This window comes from Prosopis cineraria, unplaced genomic scaffold, assembly GCF_029017545.1.
Source record: "Prosopis cineraria cultivar Desert tree isolate PC_DT_omini unplaced genomic scaffold, ASM2901754v1 PC5, whole genome shotgun sequence".
In the NCBI taxonomy this organism is placed as follows: domain Eukaryota; kingdom Viridiplantae; phylum Streptophyta; class Magnoliopsida; order Fabales; family Fabaceae; genus Prosopis; species Prosopis cineraria.
The window spans coordinates 9,345,866-9,362,181 of NW_026555336.1; the positions used below are offsets into that span (position 1 = coordinate 9,345,866).

A 16,316-nucleotide genomic window follows, 5' to 3' on the forward strand; every position below is an offset into this window, starting at 1 on the left:
TAAATAGAATTAATGGGAGTAGATTAAGTTAAGTAAACTTGGTATTTATAGTTTTATGATGATTGGTGGTTGGAGGACATTTAATGTCTGAAATTCCCATTAATTTGATGGTTAGGAATAATGTGATTTCATTAATGCCCATTTAAGAGCTCAATATTATTAATGAGAGTTAAAGGAAGCTAAAAAGCTTTATGGGTACTTTTACATGAGCCAAGAATAAATCTTGAGTATTAAGAAATGATGAAATGTTAGTGAAAAATAGCTCAAAAATGGTTATTGATGTTTTGCATGGTAAATGCTTGTAGTGTAACTACCATTGCACCATTCAAGCTTCTTGAAAGCTTCGGGAGTGAGTAGTTGAGAGGTGAAATCTTTAACCTCTCAAAGGTTTAAGGTAACTAGGAGAATTTTATCTCATACTTGTGTGTGTTTATTAGTTTACTGATTTATGATTTATCATTGAAATGTGTAAAATAAAAAGAAATGCAAGTATGGCTTAATTTGTTAGGAAATCTACTAGATCCAATTTGTGAGTTTTATGCCTTGTGATGTAAAATGTCCTTGAGAATAATAGTGGTGGATTTTCATATTAATGTTTATTAGGAGATATGTTTATTGGGAGTTCAATGATTTTACAAATTGAGAAGTAACATGAATCTTTGTTTAAGAGAAGTTCAATGATGTTTTAAAATAGTAGAGTTCAATGATTTTGAAAATGTGAAGTATAATGATTGTAAAGTTGGAGTTTAATGACTTGTTTGGTTCGAAGTTTCATGAAATGTGATTCAAAAGTCCAATGATTGTGTAATGATGAAATTCAATGAAAATTGATATGTGAAGTTCTATGAACTGTATATGTGTGAGTTATATCATGAATGTATATTGCATGATCTTGAGAGGTGGGAGTTCGCCTAGGAAGCGGAGTAGATGATAAAATCCATGTGGTAAAGCCCATCCATATAATGGTTTGCCTAGATTGATTCTATCCATATTGTCCCACTTGTTCAATGAGGGACTGTCCCACTAGTTCAACGAGGGGCTCGAACCTAGCTAGCTATCTATCAACTCATTGAGGAGGCTAGTCTAAGGTATATGACACCCCATGGTGTGAAAAATGGGGGAAACTGTGATCCATAAGTGAGTTGGGTGCGCCTTAATTGGATAATCACCTCACAAGTGTTTAGGCTAGGGAAGTCAAGAAATATAGACTATGCCATTAAGTTATAGCCCACGATTTCATGTCAAAAGAATAAAGAGGATATAAGGGAGGTGTGATCATGTATATAGTAAGTAAAGGCACTTGTTGTCTATATTGAGTCCATAATGATGATATCTTTAGTTGAGTCTTAATTTTTGCCAATATGTTTGTCAATGATTTTGTGTGACCAATTCTCTTTATATAAAAAGTGCTAAAAGCATTATTTCTTAAGTAAATACTATTATGTGAGTTGAATTGTGAATATCTAATTTCAGTTGTTACACATGGGATAAAGTATTAATATTAACTACCACTTGTATTTAAACTAATTGATATGAATTAGTATGGGTTAGTCAGACCTTGATTATTGAGTAGTTGTACTCACCCCATGATCTTTAATATTATAGGGAATAGCTCAAGAGATGTGGACAGAGGAAAATACCCAGAGGCTTAGGATCGCGATTCCTTTGTAATAGGCCTCCTTATTTTAGGTAAACTTATATGTATGACAATTTCAATTGCCAACTAGAATTTCTCTTTTGTTACTTACTTGCATTATGTGAAATGTAAATTATGCAATGGTATTTTGGGCCCTAGGGAGAGAGTTGATTATTATGTATTATGGTGATAGAGCCAAAATACTAATACAAGTGAGGGTAGAGAATATTATGTGATGATCTGGAAGCATTTGATGAAAATTATGGTAAACTCCCCTTTTTTATATTTTTGAGTTTAAGGAGTTGAGTAGTGAAAATTTGATTTGAAAATATTCCTTGTGTTATGGTGCATTACACAAGTTGGTCTTGATGATTTGTATGTGGTCATTTTGGTTTTGGTGGCTATTGGTCCTTGGTATTTTGTTTAGGCACTTGAAATTGTGAAATCTATTTCAAAAGTGTAAGATTTGAAAAGGGTATCCAATTTTTGTTTTAAGTTGAGACCAATGCCATTAGTTAGAGCCCAGAAAGAGTTTTCTGTAAACACCTAGTTCACATCATTTGAAAGTCAGACGGAGATTTGGGGCGTGTCGGAAGTTGGCCCTAATGCTGTCAAAATTGATAGCAAAATTCACTATCAAAATTCATGCAATTACACTGTGGCGCATGGTATTGCAAGCCGCGGTGCATGTTCAACAAGCCACAGCACACTCCTCAAAATTTTTTAGAATTTCTTTTGTTTCAAATTCTTTAAACAAATGCACTCACTTATGCAATGATCTCTCGCTTCCGCGTAATTGTGAACTTTGATTTATTTGATTACAAGATTTGAAAATGATTTTAGTTTTATAAACTTAGGGTCCCCATTTTGTTAACCAATAAAAATTTTATATTTTGATGATTATTATAATCCCATTTCCTAATTAGTCAAAACTTGGATTTAATTATGGGACTAAAAGGAGGAGGATATTACATTAAATGTAATCAAGCATGAATCAAAATACAGAAGCATGATCAAGATACTTGCCTACATTGATTGCCCAAACATGTATGGACCATTTATGGATAAAGCGTGGATTGGACCATAGTGTTAAACTTCACTTATGAAGTCTAATTTAAGCAATTTTTTGTTTTAGCTCAAGCTTAAATTGGATCCACTAAGTTTTAACACGCACAAATAATATCCAAAACACGCATGGACCTACACCAGGTCATGCATAGATTGGACATATGAACAAGGGTGCATTCTAAGAGTTTGTTGCTTAGGTTTAAAGGACTTATGAGCTTAAAGTAGTTTCTAATATGATGCATTGTTACCATTTTAAAAACATATAATAGCTCTCATTAGTTTTCACAGTTGAATCTAATAAAAGAATAAAATAAATAAACTTATAACATTAAATCTTTTTTTTATCTTCATAGTCTTAAAGGTTTTGTCACTTTGTTAATATATATTATCTGCACAAGTAACATACACATTTTTATTAGTTTTGTTATCATCAAAACATATGGTTCAATACTATTCGAGCATGGCATGTGTAGTAGAGATCATATCAACCACATAACACTCAAAATGGTAGATGAAGTGTTCCACCATGCTATGATTAGCATGACCATCATGAATTTTTATTTGATGCACTACTTCTACACAAGAATGGTTATTATTTGTATAAATATCTACTTAAATATTTGATTTCTTCATTTTAGGTTTATTTACCATACACTCATCGTGCCCCGCAGCCTTACTAGGATATTAACCATTATTTGTCCTTATGACGTTGTTGGTTTCCCTGACATTAGGGACCTTAATCATGAAGATCGAGCAAAAGTGGTTACATAATTCATTCAAAGCCAAGACTACGGAGAAGGGGGGAGGTTATTCTTGATACCTTATCATGCAAAGGTTAGTTATTTGTTATATTTAATGATTTTTTTCAATTTTATTAACTATTTTATTATATATTCATTGCAATTGTTAATTATTTTAGGGATCATTGGATGCTGATTGCTCTTGATCTGATTGGGAAAAATTATGAGAAATTGGCCATATATTACTTGTGTTTTGCTAGTGGGAAACCGAATAATGGCAAAGATATAATGGAATTATTCAATAAGTAAGCACATTAATTAAGTTTCATACTTGTTTATTTTTTTAATTTCAAACTTCTTACACCAACTTCTATGTTATTAGGACTACATTTTTAAACCATATGAACGAATCTTTAACTATCCCCAGGGTCAAACCATATGACCAATTGTTCACATGGACAATCATAAGGGTATGTATTGAATGATTAATTATTCAAGAATTTATTAGTAATCATTCAACTTTTAATATATCTTTATTGGTTTTTTTTAAAGTGCCCACATCAAAGACCAGATTCTATAGACTTCAGATATTGCATGACAAGATTCACTAGGGACATCATCACTCATGCCAAGATTCCAATCCCTTCCAACATTCATGTTTGATTAAACTACATTTTTTATATAATAAAATTTAATTAGTTAACTAACTTTATTGTGGTTATAATTTAAAGGAAAAACATAATTTTGAGTCCTTACACTTTGCTTATGTTTTACTATAAATCTTTGTACTTTTTTCGGTATTCTAGATCCCTACACTTAGTTCATTTGGAGACCTAGAACACTGAAAAACATAAGTGTAAGGGACCTAGAACAACCTAAAAAAAGTGTAAGGACATATAGCAATACATGAGCAAAGTACAGAAACTCAAAGTTATGTTTTTCTTAATTTAAATTATAATACTATAATGACACTTATTATGAAGAATTTAGGGATGCTTCAATCAATGAAATTGTGGAAGAATGGTGTTAACATGTATTCCAACTGTAGGTGATGCAAAATTCACACAATCTTTAGTGAGTGCATTTGGTCTATAGGGCTATCTATTATAGAATGTTATTTTATTTTCTAGGATAGGATTATGAGATTTTTCAGATAGGCTTTGTGACTTTTTTAACAAAATGAATACAATTTGTGATGAATTTGAGTTTTATTGCAATGTGCGTGTGTGCGTGTTCTTTTAATTTGAAATAATGTTGTTGATCAAATGTTGGCCAGATCATGTGCTCGATGTTCTGGATATGTAAATGTCAATTTTACTTGAGGGGGGTTGCATAAATTTTAGTGGCCCCCATATTTAAAACAAAATTACCAAGGCATATTTAATGATTATTTAGATAAGACAACCATCAAATATACCCTTCTAACATTGTACCAAAACCATTTCTAGTGCATTATACTTGATGGTTATTGATAACCATCAACTATAAAACCATATATTTGGCAATTGTTTAATTGTCAAATATATGGCAACTACATAAATGACGAAAGCATACTTGATATAGGAGGAAATGAGCATCAAATATGCTTAGTTCTATTATAGTGATTATTTAATTACTTTTAAATTTTTATAATATCTCCATGCATCTCATAGCAGTCATTATTTCTTTTATATATATATATATATATATGCATTTAATATTATTGTTATTTAATTATCATGTCATCATTTCAAATACCAACCTAACCAATTAAGCCATAAAAACCAAAAGCTATTAACCATTTCAGTTTCACATCTAAAACATTCAATATAACCAAAGACTTCATAACTTAATGATAGGTAAACTCCCCTATCAATGAAAAATCAATAATCAATAATTCAACCTCAGTTATCAGGCTATTAGTACCTACCCCTCTAATTTTTTTTTTTTTTGGGGGGGGATGTGGGGGATATCCCTGTTTTCCTAATTTTGGTCTTCTTTTTTTAAAAAATTTGGCCTGAATCAATCAAGCACAGACCAGGCTCCAAAAGCCCAGATATGCTTTGAGGAAAAAAAAAATGAGAATCGCCTCAATAAGAACCTGTCAAAATACAAAATACAATAGTGAAGAGACTTCTAACAGTCAACCCAACAGCCACTCCTAAATAATATTATAGAAGACATCATAAAGAAGAATAAAAAAATTGAAAAAGAAAATCCCCCAACAGGAGATAGATACTGCAACCGAATGATGTCATTCACATCAAGTTTTAAAACTTTTTTGTACAGGCAACACAACACTCGTTGCAAAAAGGCAAAAAATAGAGGAAGATGATTGGCCAACTCGTCCATGATCAGTATCAAGACCCAGTTCGAGGTTTATTCTTGCCAGAGGTTCCAAACCTTTGAGAGACGCCCGAAGCTAATAAGGCGTCCCAGACCTGCAAATTTTCAAGTATTTCTAGTTATTCTCACTAATGAATGATTATCAAGAATACAAACCACACAACAGTAGAGACTTTACAATCACCTGCAATTTTCCCTTGGACCCTCCTATAGCCAACAAGAATGGATTGTCCTTTGAGAAAGAAATAGAGAAAATAGCTCCCTAACAAAAAACCAACACAAAAAAAAAAAAAAACAAGTCAGTGTCATAAATCACCATTCCCCAAATAATGCATTTTTATCAGTATGTATCTAGTACTTGCACATTAGATACTTTCTCTAGTTTTTATTACAAGGCACTTTTAACTACTTTACCAGAATCAATGAATAATAATTAACTCATTAAATATGTCTTAAAAAAAATATTCAACTTTACCCCTATTAAAAATGAGAAAAGAGAGATACAATATACAATGGATCATAAAATTAAATTTATAACAGAAGTAAAATTAGAAAATGGTAATAAGCAACCCTTTATGTGCCTTATATTGAAGACTAAAAAAATTCTTCCAGAAGGTGCCTCATACTAGAGACTAGAGAAAGTACAACATAACACTTCAGTTGCATTTGAGTGCCCTATATATTGCCATGCCTCGTATTTGTGTCAATATCAGTATCGCTTGAGCTATTGGTCATAACTTCAAAAAGATAACGTCATTCAGAGACATGAAGTCGAGGGGAAGAAACAAAAGAACTTACTGCTTTAGGATTATGAGATGCTATGCAAGATGGTTGGTTTGACAAATCCCAAAGTTTAACCTGTCGAATAATACAGTGGTCACTCAAATAAAGTTCCAATATAAAATATGCAGGATGCAGCATATTAATAAAATGACTTCACAATTACCGATTTATCTGTGGATGCAGTCGCAAGAAGCTGCAAAGCCGTGTCAAAGAGGGCATAATTAGACTAGTGTGCTCAAGAACAAAGAAATCTGACCAAAAGGTTGAGGAAACATACATTAGCTGCCAACAGATTATAGGATACTGAGGTGGCAGCTTTATCATGTGCATGAAGAGTAAAAACAGACGTTGGTTCAGATGTTGAATTGGACTGGGCAGCACGAACATCAAAACCCTTGACAATACCATCTTCCAGACTCACCTAACAAGAAATTTTAGGTCGGGATTACTCAAATTTTTATTTTTTGGAGAAAAAAAAATCAACCAAAAATAGTAAAATTAAAGTTCATCAATTTGAATCAATCAACCCCCGTTTTTTTCTATTGGTAGAAAACAGTCAAATAGTAACTGCATGAAACAGTGTCGCAAGTAAAATAAAAGTACTGAATTCAAAAGGAACAAACCACAAATGAGTGCTCAGCATGTGGATCCCAAGCCACGCTCTCTACATCAGCTGGAACTGACCACTTAAATCCAGAATGTGTTGGAATCCTTCCGTCCTTCTGCTAAGTGTAACAGCATTAGAAACATCATATTTGAACAAGGATCACGCTTGTAAGCTTCACTTTGTAGTGAAAATAATGAATAAATATAATAACACTCTCCTTAAAAAACCCAAGCATTCCTAGTTGACAGGATACACCAAATCACAGCAACACAGAAGATTGCCGCAAACTTTGCCATGTTCATAACGTCAAACATTTAGGCATGACTCACTAATATTCATTCTCTCTTCGCACATGAAAATACATCTGGCATAATAAAATTCCCATGTATGATCAGAAGACAAAATAGGAGTAAATTAAGATATTGGAACATTACCATGACAACAGTACGATCAAAAGACCCACTAAGAAGAACTCGTGGAGCATGATGATTCCAAGCAACTGCTTGAACCTGACAGGATAGTTGAACCAGTGAGTTGGAAGACATTAAGAAAGCTATTTACACAGCTCATCTAAGTCAGTCACAGAAAAATAAATTATAATATTTCTTTGGTGATTCATGAAGAAGGAATAAATGCAAATTAGAAAGATTTCTCCCTCCTTAACAATGCAAAATTTAACAATCAAAGCCCCAGGAAAATCTCATTAAAATGTTATATGCATCCACATATTCAAGAAATCATACGCATATGAAGAATATTGTAAAACACTCCAGATGCTAAAAGAAGATTTATCTCAAAATTGTGAGGTTAATATCACCACAATCCACCCATTATTTTACAAATTTACTTGTTCTACAAGTGATTACAGAGAAAGTAAAAACTCTATATTATAAACAAAAAATGAGCTAAGAGAATGAACCAAATCCATTTTAGTTCTAGGCACTTGCCTTGTCTGAGTGATGCTCCATCGTAATTTCACACTTCCCAGCATCCACATCCCAAATCTTCACCTGATTGTCAGCACTAGCACTTGCAAGTACATTCCTGTATTATTAGTTTAGAGGACAGGGTGAGAAGGGGGAAGGATCCAAAAAGCGAAATCTTTGTTAGACAAGGCATCCAGACACAGAAACGAAGGAAGAATTAAATTTTAGATTTACATACTTGTACTCAGTGTTCCAAGCAAGAGAAAGCACGGAGTCAGTGTGACTGCCATCCTTGTATTTGTTGGGTTTCTGCCACCAAAAAGGAAAAATTTAAAGAATCAGAAAAATACGCTCACTAAGAATTGAAATCAGATGTGGGAAATATTGAGTTTAGATATAAGAAGGCTATGGTCTTTCAAATTGAACCAGTGGGTTCTGATAATCATCTATTGTTGTTTTCCAGATGAGAAGGTTCCTAGACGATTTAAATTTGAGGCTGTGTGGGTGCAACACAATTGGAGGAAAGGAAACTGCTTTTCAGATAATAAGCTTGCTGTTCTAAGAGCAAAGTTGACAAAATGTAAAGGAGGTTTGATTTCTTGGAGTAGAAAAGCATTTCCAAATAATAGAAAAATGATTGATTCTCAGATGAAAGAGATTGCTAAGTGTAATGAAGGTGTATTAGCTGCAGAAAAAGCCTTGAAAATAGCAGAAATAACAGGACGGGTTGAAAAAGCATGGAAAAAGGAAGAAATGTATTGGTGGCAAAGATTGAGGGTTAGTTGGCTGAAGTATGGTAATGGTAATATAAAATGTTTTCACAACACAGTAATGCAAAGGAGATTGAGGAATAGAGTCCTAAGATTGAAAAATGATAATGGTGACTGGTTAGAAAAGACAGATGAAATTGATGACTTCTACAAATCTTATAATTCTTTGTTCACTACTGTAGGTACTGTAGGTGGAAGAAATATGGATGCAGCATTGAATTATGTATATGAGGTGGTTATGTATGAGGAAAATGAGATGTTACCAAGATCCGCGGATGAAGTTGAGATTGAAAATGCTGTTTTTCAGTTAAATGCCAATAAATCACTAGGACCAGATGGATTTTCTGGTTTATTTTACCGAGTCTCATGCAGTGATGTGAAAGTGTGCAGTATGGTGAAGGGGTTCTTTAATAATGAGGCAGATTTGAGGGCCATTAATAAGACTGGAATTGCGAGTGATAGTGTTTTGATAACCAAGGTGGATAAGCCAGAAACTGTCAGTCAGTTTAGGTCAATTGGGCTTTGTGATGTCTGTTACAAAGTCATTTCAAAAATAGTGACAAATAGAATGAGGAAACTGATGGAGAAATACATGTCACAGCAGCAACGTGGTTTTATTGCAGGAAGAATGAGCCAGGACAATATTATAGTGGCTCATGAAGCTTTCGAATATTTGAAAAATAAGAAGGGTACAAGAGTTGAATTGGCCTTGAAAGCAGATATGAGAAAAGCCTAAGATCGTGTTGAATGGGACTTTCTCAAGCAGGTGTTATTGAAAATGGGTTTCTGCAGAATCTGGGTGCAAAGAATTATGCAATGTGTGAACTCTATTGGATTTAATCTACAAGTTTCTGGGCAGGATGTGGCTACAATTAAACTGGGATGGGGAGTAAGACAAGGTGATCCACTGTCTCCCTGCCTCTTTATTATTGTAGCAGATATTCTCTAAAAAATGAGTCAATACCATGTTGATAATGGTGATTGGAGAGGAATCAGATTAGCTAGAGGAGGCCCTGTATTATCACATTGTTTCTTCATTGCTTCTTTGCAGACAATGCTTTATTTTTTGTAAAGGGAGAGGAACGTAATTGTCTAGTTTTGAAGGAAATCTTAGATGTAAATTTCTTAGCTTCTGGACAAGAGATAAATTTAGAAAAATCTTGTATAGTTTTTCCTTCAAATACTAAGCCAAAATTAAAGGAGAAAATATCTTGGTCTTCCTATACTTTGGGGGAGATCAAAATCAGCAGCTCTGGCTTTTGTCAGATCAAGAATATGAATGAAGATCCAAGGTTGGAAACAGAAATTGCTCACATTTGCAGAATGGAAGACTTCGGTGAAGACTATTGCAAATGCCATCCCAGTTTACCCCATGACATGCTTTTTGTTTCCCAAAAAACAAGTAAAGAGTTCGATTCTGAGATATGACTTTTGGTGGGGTCAAATTGACAGAAATGGGAATAGAATACATTCAAAAAATTGGGAATATATGACTGGTTCTAAGAAAGGAGGTGGCTTGGGGTTTTGAGATTTTCAAGATTTTAATAGGGCCTTGTTAGCAAAAACTGCATGGAGATTGATAAACAGCCCTGATGATTATTGGTGCAGGTTGTTAAGAGGAATTTATTTTCCAAAATGTAGTTTCTTAGAAGCCAAAAAACGTCCAAAGGCTTCATGGTGGTGGTATAGCTTATTGGAAGGTAGAGATTTGTTAATGAAGGATTTATGCTGGAAATTGGGGATGTCTGTGAGAATTTGGGAAGATAAGTGGTTGCCTAGAAGCGGTGAAGTTAAATTGAAGGCACTACTACAAGAGGGAGTGATTGATGAGAATCGAAAAGTATTAGTTGACTGAAAATGGGAATTGAACCTGAGTAGCATTTCTAATTTGCTGTCCGATGAAGATAAAGAGATGATTCTGAAGATCTTTATTCTAGAGAGACCTTGTATGGATAGAGTTGTGTGGCAAGGATGTAAAGATGGAGTTTATACCGTTAGGGTATCATGTTTCAAGACAGAATGGAAATAAGGTGGAGGGTAGGGATCCTAGTAACTCCTTTGTGGTACCAAAACAGATGTGGGATGGCATTTGGAGGTTACAGGTACCATTGAAGGTAACACATTTTATGTGGAGGCTAATTAATGGGGCTTTAACCACTAGAGAAGCCTTGTATAGAAGAAAATATGTTAGAGATTCCTGCTGCCCGATCTGTTTGACTGAGGTTGAGACTACTGAACATTTATTTTTCTTCTGCTCTTGAGCTAATAGATGTTGGTTTGGCAGTGAATTGGGGCTCATTTTGAGAAGAGAGGGTATTAGCTCAGCTGGAAGGTGGTTGACTTCAGTGTTGGTAGAGCAAAAGGAGTTTACCGATAGACACAAGGCTCTAATAGCAGCAATTTGTTGGGAGATGTGATTGGGCGTTTGGAGGGAAAATCGTTGATGCAAGAAGAGTAGTTTTTTCTGCTGCTACATTGGTGACAGAATTTATATCAGCGAATAGAGCAGACAAAAAAAGAGTTTCAAGTGTAATAGACCTGCAGTGAAAAGAAGAGAGCAGCGGGTTCCACCAGAGAGAGATGCAGTAAGAATTAATGTTGATGGAGCTTTTATTGCTTCTGGAAAGAAGGCTGGGGTGGGTATTGTGTGCAGAGGTCAGAAAGGTGAATTTTTGAGCGAAGAAAAGAAAGTGTTGGCAGATTCACCTTTTATGGCTGAATGCTTGGCTCTGAAAGAAGGTTTAACTGCTGCATGTAACTTTGCAGGTAAGCTGGTTTACATTGAAATGGATTGTGAATCACTTTAATAAAATGATGTTGACAGGTTTGACTGAGAATTGTGAATGGCAGGGTAAGGCTTTGGTTGAAGAGCTTTTTGAAGAGAAGAAGTCAGCAAGTAACTTGGTTTGACCTTGGTCAGGTGCCAAGGAAATAAAGTTGCAGATACCTTAGCAGATCGGGGTATTAGGGAGATGAACCCTCTGGGGTGCTTTATGACAGCAACATCTCCTTTATTGAAGATCTTGGATGCTGATTTTTCTCTGTCCTGTAACATTGGTGCTGGTTCGTTTGTGTGTGATGAGAACGGTGAGAGATCTGGGATTGGGCAATTTGTACTTAGACTTTATTTTGTCCTTCTGTTGTATGCCTTTTTAGGTTGTATTCTAGGCTGAGTCTCTGTCTTTCGTGTCTGATTAGTGTGTGTAACTTGCCTTTTTTGCTGATCAATAAAATTGACTTGTTTCGTTGAAAAAAAAAAAAAAGGAATTGAAATAAGATGTTTAAAAAAAAAATGGCCAGACTATAATTTACATATAAAGGGGTTAAAAAAAATACTGATGCAATGAGATATTTATCTAATGCGCAAGAACTCATTTCCTTGGTTGGGACAAGTCAAACATCCAAACTAAATAAAATAAGACAGCCTTCATCAAAACACAAGAACCCCTGCATTTAAAGAATAGAGCCCCACATGCAAATGAAATCAATTTATCTATGCTACTAGCCACAGGTTCTTTTATAAAGTTCAAAAGCACCAACATAGATAATCAATAAAGTGTTTTTACATCAGGATTCTGTAATTCTGACTATCAAAAAGTTCCATGGAATCAGACAAAGATATATTTGAAGATTCAGTTATCTGAGCAAGTATTGTTCAACCATCTATCACCAAATAGTTTCCATAGTATGACCACTCACAGGCATTGTTTCCAACTAAATTCCCATTATAAATCTTATTCTACTAATAAATTATAATCCTATGTTACATTTTGGAGAATGATGGCAGCTAATAAAATTTTATGGTGATTGAAAATATGCAATTATTTGAAATTTGAAACAAACCTTCTTCTTCCCTTTTCTCTTTTTCATGCCACCTAAAACCGTGCATGGCTCTATATCATCAACCTGAAAACAACAGAAAATAACATGGGACTCTGCAAAGTAACCACCAAGTTTTAGGAAAGTGAACGAATTTATAATCACAATCCACTTACAACATCAAGGTCCCAAATTTCTATTGAAGTTTCCATTGAGCCAACAGCTATGAAGCTCCCTGTGAACATATTGTAATTATTATTATTAGAAAGTAAGTCATAGTTAAAGTCAAACTTTTGCGCATAAAATGATATGTATTTATCAACAACATCTCCAGGGAAAGTCTCTTTCCATGAAAATGATGGAAGCAACGTTCCTAAGTGGTGTTGATGGAAAGCTGGATGGTTTGTTGGAACCATATTTTTTCCCATTTTGTCTTCAATGAAGCCGCTGGTGCCTGGTGAAGGGGATTTGCCAACAATGGAATGGCTGGTCCTAGCCGACAACAGAATGGCTGGACGGCTGGGTTCTTAATTTCATTGGTTTTTTTGTTTTTATTTTAGGGTAGTTCTTTTTATAATATATAGATATATATATATATATATGATATATAATTATTTTTTAAATTAGGTACATTTTGGTATTTTTCCATCTTAAATCTTCCATCTCATCAATTTAATACACAAACAAAAATTATATCAAGATTCCATTTATTTTCACTAACATGCCAAACACACTTTTAAAGCCCATTCCCATTCATTTTTCCTATTCCTGTTTCAATTCCTTATCCTATTCCCATTTCTTTAACAATGCTTCCAGCATACCCAAAAGGCCCTAAAAGTAGTATCTTGCCCCAAAAAAGAGAGGAATGAAGAGACTTCTAATTAAACAATTCTAGCATTATATTGCATGCAAGAGTTTGCTAACCTCTCCCATTTCACTCTCTCCCTAGCCCCACAGACAAATAGGCCATTAATTATTAGGGGAGTTTCTCTTCATTTGCTTGTCAGAATGGAAAGAAAATACCATTTGCACCACACAGAAGTGTATTTGATAAACACCAATATGCATGCCATAAGAATTAATCAAAATGCTCATAGGTCTCACCTCTTTCTTCCCCTTTAAGGTGGAAATCTGACCAAGCTGTGCAGAGCGGAAATGCTGAAATCATGATCTCATTGCGAACATACATGTTTATCTCATTAGAACTAGAGTCCTCAAGTATCCAAACCTGCCAGAAAAGATAGGAATGGCACTTCAGTGCTCCATTTATCTACCAACTGATAAGGCAGATGAGAGATGAAAGAGCAAATTATTCATGGCCAGCATTTATTATACCTCAAGACGATTGACATCATCCTCATTATTTGCACAAACAATTACAGAGTCTGTTGGATTAATTGTCATGTCTTCCAAATCTTCTGACTCATCATCCTGAATAATGTAAAGTGTAGTGATGTTTGAGCATATTGAAAGACAAGGGATGAAAGCTAGAAAGCAGTGCACAAAAGTATTCTTTACTTACATTTTGATCTCTGAGATATGGGTCCAATTCATTACTTGGATAATAAAGATCACCAATCCCTGAACTAAACAGCTCAACTCCTATATACAGCAGAAGATACAACTCATTGAAGGAATAATGGATACGCTATGAATGTGTTCAATATAACACCCAAAAGGAACAGACACAGAAGCTTTCACTTTCATGTTATCCTTGGACATTGCAACTTTATTACCGCTCATGCTTAAAACAAAAGAGCATCTCATACCAGCTCTGTAATTATTTAACAAAATCAGTTCAGCATACCTTCATCCTCTTCATCATAATTTTCCATGTCAAGCTCCCTTAAACCAAGAGTTATATCATCAAATTTTACTTCTGATGTCTTTCCAAGCATATCTGCTACAGATAATGCTTGTTTAACTTCATCATCCTGTTCGTTAGGACCAACATCCATATCTTCATCATTATCTTCGTTCTCACTGTCTCCACTATATAAAAATTCAAAGGATCTTAAATATTTGAAACCTATATGCAATAATTAACTTCTTCATCCAAAAACCAAACATAAAGACACAACTTCTATATGCATATCAGGTTATACACCACATCTAAAATGCTATATATCAATGCAACCAGATGCCTAAGCAATTTATATGAGATGTGCATCTTCCAAGCTACTAAGATTGCAGGACCAAATGGATTCCTCACCATCTAAAAAAATCACTCAATGATAAGTGAAATTTTGGTAATTTTGCAAAAAGAAATGCACACCCCCTAAGTAAGCAAGTGTCTCTCGGATGGAGAAAGATACAGAGACTAGAGAAGCAGGAATATGTGGTTTGGAAGAGAGGAGAGATAGAGGATGGGATTGAATTAAGTGCCTTCTCCTTCTCCAGTTGATTCTCTAAATTAATTGAGGGAATCTGATACAAAAAATGGCGGAAAAGAGAGAAAATAAATGTCATATACACCATCAATCACTTTGTTTCCACTTAGAAGCTTTCCTAGTGCACATCATTAACTCAATTGAATCGAAGGGATCTCACTTCCTTCTGTTTCATTTGTCCATTAGAAGCTCAACATTTCGTCAAACCAAAAATTAAGTATAATATCATTTTGAAAGATGTTTTCCTTGGTAGAACAAATGTAGTTAGTTTAACTTGAAAACCGATTAGAAACTTTTACTTCGCATAACAAGTTTTTTTAAAATAGTTGAAAATTTGCGAATGAAACTTGAGAATGTGGACTAAAAAATATATTCGGAAATCAATGGAAACGTTACAAATTTCTTACTATTTGGTACTATTCCATTGTCGAAAAAAACATACAACCAAAATTCGAAGAAAGGAAAAGAGACACCAGAAGGTAGTCTAAAAAATGAAACGCAGAAAAACATAATAGAAACAACCAGTACAACTGGCATTAGCATGTACAATCAGAATACTGAATTCAATGACCACTAAAGCACAAACAGAAATTGATGAACGAAACAGAATCGGAAAAAAAAAAGTACCTTCTCTCCATGTTAACGCTGTTAATTAATTCCTCCATTTCCTCCTTTGAAGGAGGGTCGGCCATAACGGGTTGGGACTTTAAAGCCCCCTTGGGGACCCAAGAAATGGCCGAAATCATGGTGCTTCTTAAGGCGTAGCTGGAGAAAATCAAAGTGGCAGCACGTGTTTGTTATTCTTGTACCGATGCCCGGACGACACTGCTGCAGCACAGTTTTCCGAATCAAAGGATCCAACCTTGTCGCGTTAACTAGGATTCACAGAGAAGAAGGGAAGCTTAGGACCAAGAAGCTATGCGCAGGACGAAGCCAATAATACAAATGCAGTAAACCCCACAAGGGTTTAGATCGTCGTTCTTATATATGGGCCGTGGCCCAGAGTATTCATATAATCCATCACGTTATCACGAACCAATCTTTGCCGGTTTCGACCGGTTGAGTGCTTGTCGTTTGGACTGATATCATCAATCCAATTTTCCCATTAGAAATATTGACTATTTTTTCGTTTATGTAGATCGTGACATAGTTGTCATTAGTCCCTAAATTTTAACTCCATCTTTATATTTTAATATTTACGGACTAATATTTTAAAGTACTAAGATGTTTAATTTTTATAAAGATTATAAAG

At 34.5% G+C, this 16,316-nt stretch overlaps 1 protein-coding gene across 1 annotated transcript; it reads right to left on the bottom strand.

Moving 5' to 3' along the window:
* Positions 1-5,493: 5,493 nt before the first annotated feature.
* Positions 5,494-16,027, bottom strand: LOC129310282 (uncharacterized). The gene is made up of 16 exons (XM_054952093.1): positions 15,692-16,027; positions 14,482-14,666; positions 14,197-14,276; positions 14,010-14,105; positions 13,779-13,902; positions 12,851-12,909; positions 12,699-12,761; positions 8,324-8,394; positions 8,107-8,203; positions 7,594-7,668; positions 7,176-7,274; positions 6,830-6,973; positions 6,716-6,745; positions 6,568-6,627; positions 5,954-6,031; positions 5,494-5,864 (listed from the first exon to the last, which is right to left on the bottom strand). The coding sequence occupies exons 1-16, from the start codon at positions 15,808-15,810 to the stop codon at positions 5,784-5,786; spliced, it is 1,461 nt and encodes a 486-aa protein (XP_054808068.1). The 5' UTR covers positions 15,811-16,027; the 3' UTR covers positions 5,494-5,783.
* Between the last annotated feature and the right edge of the window lie 289 nt (positions 16,028-16,316).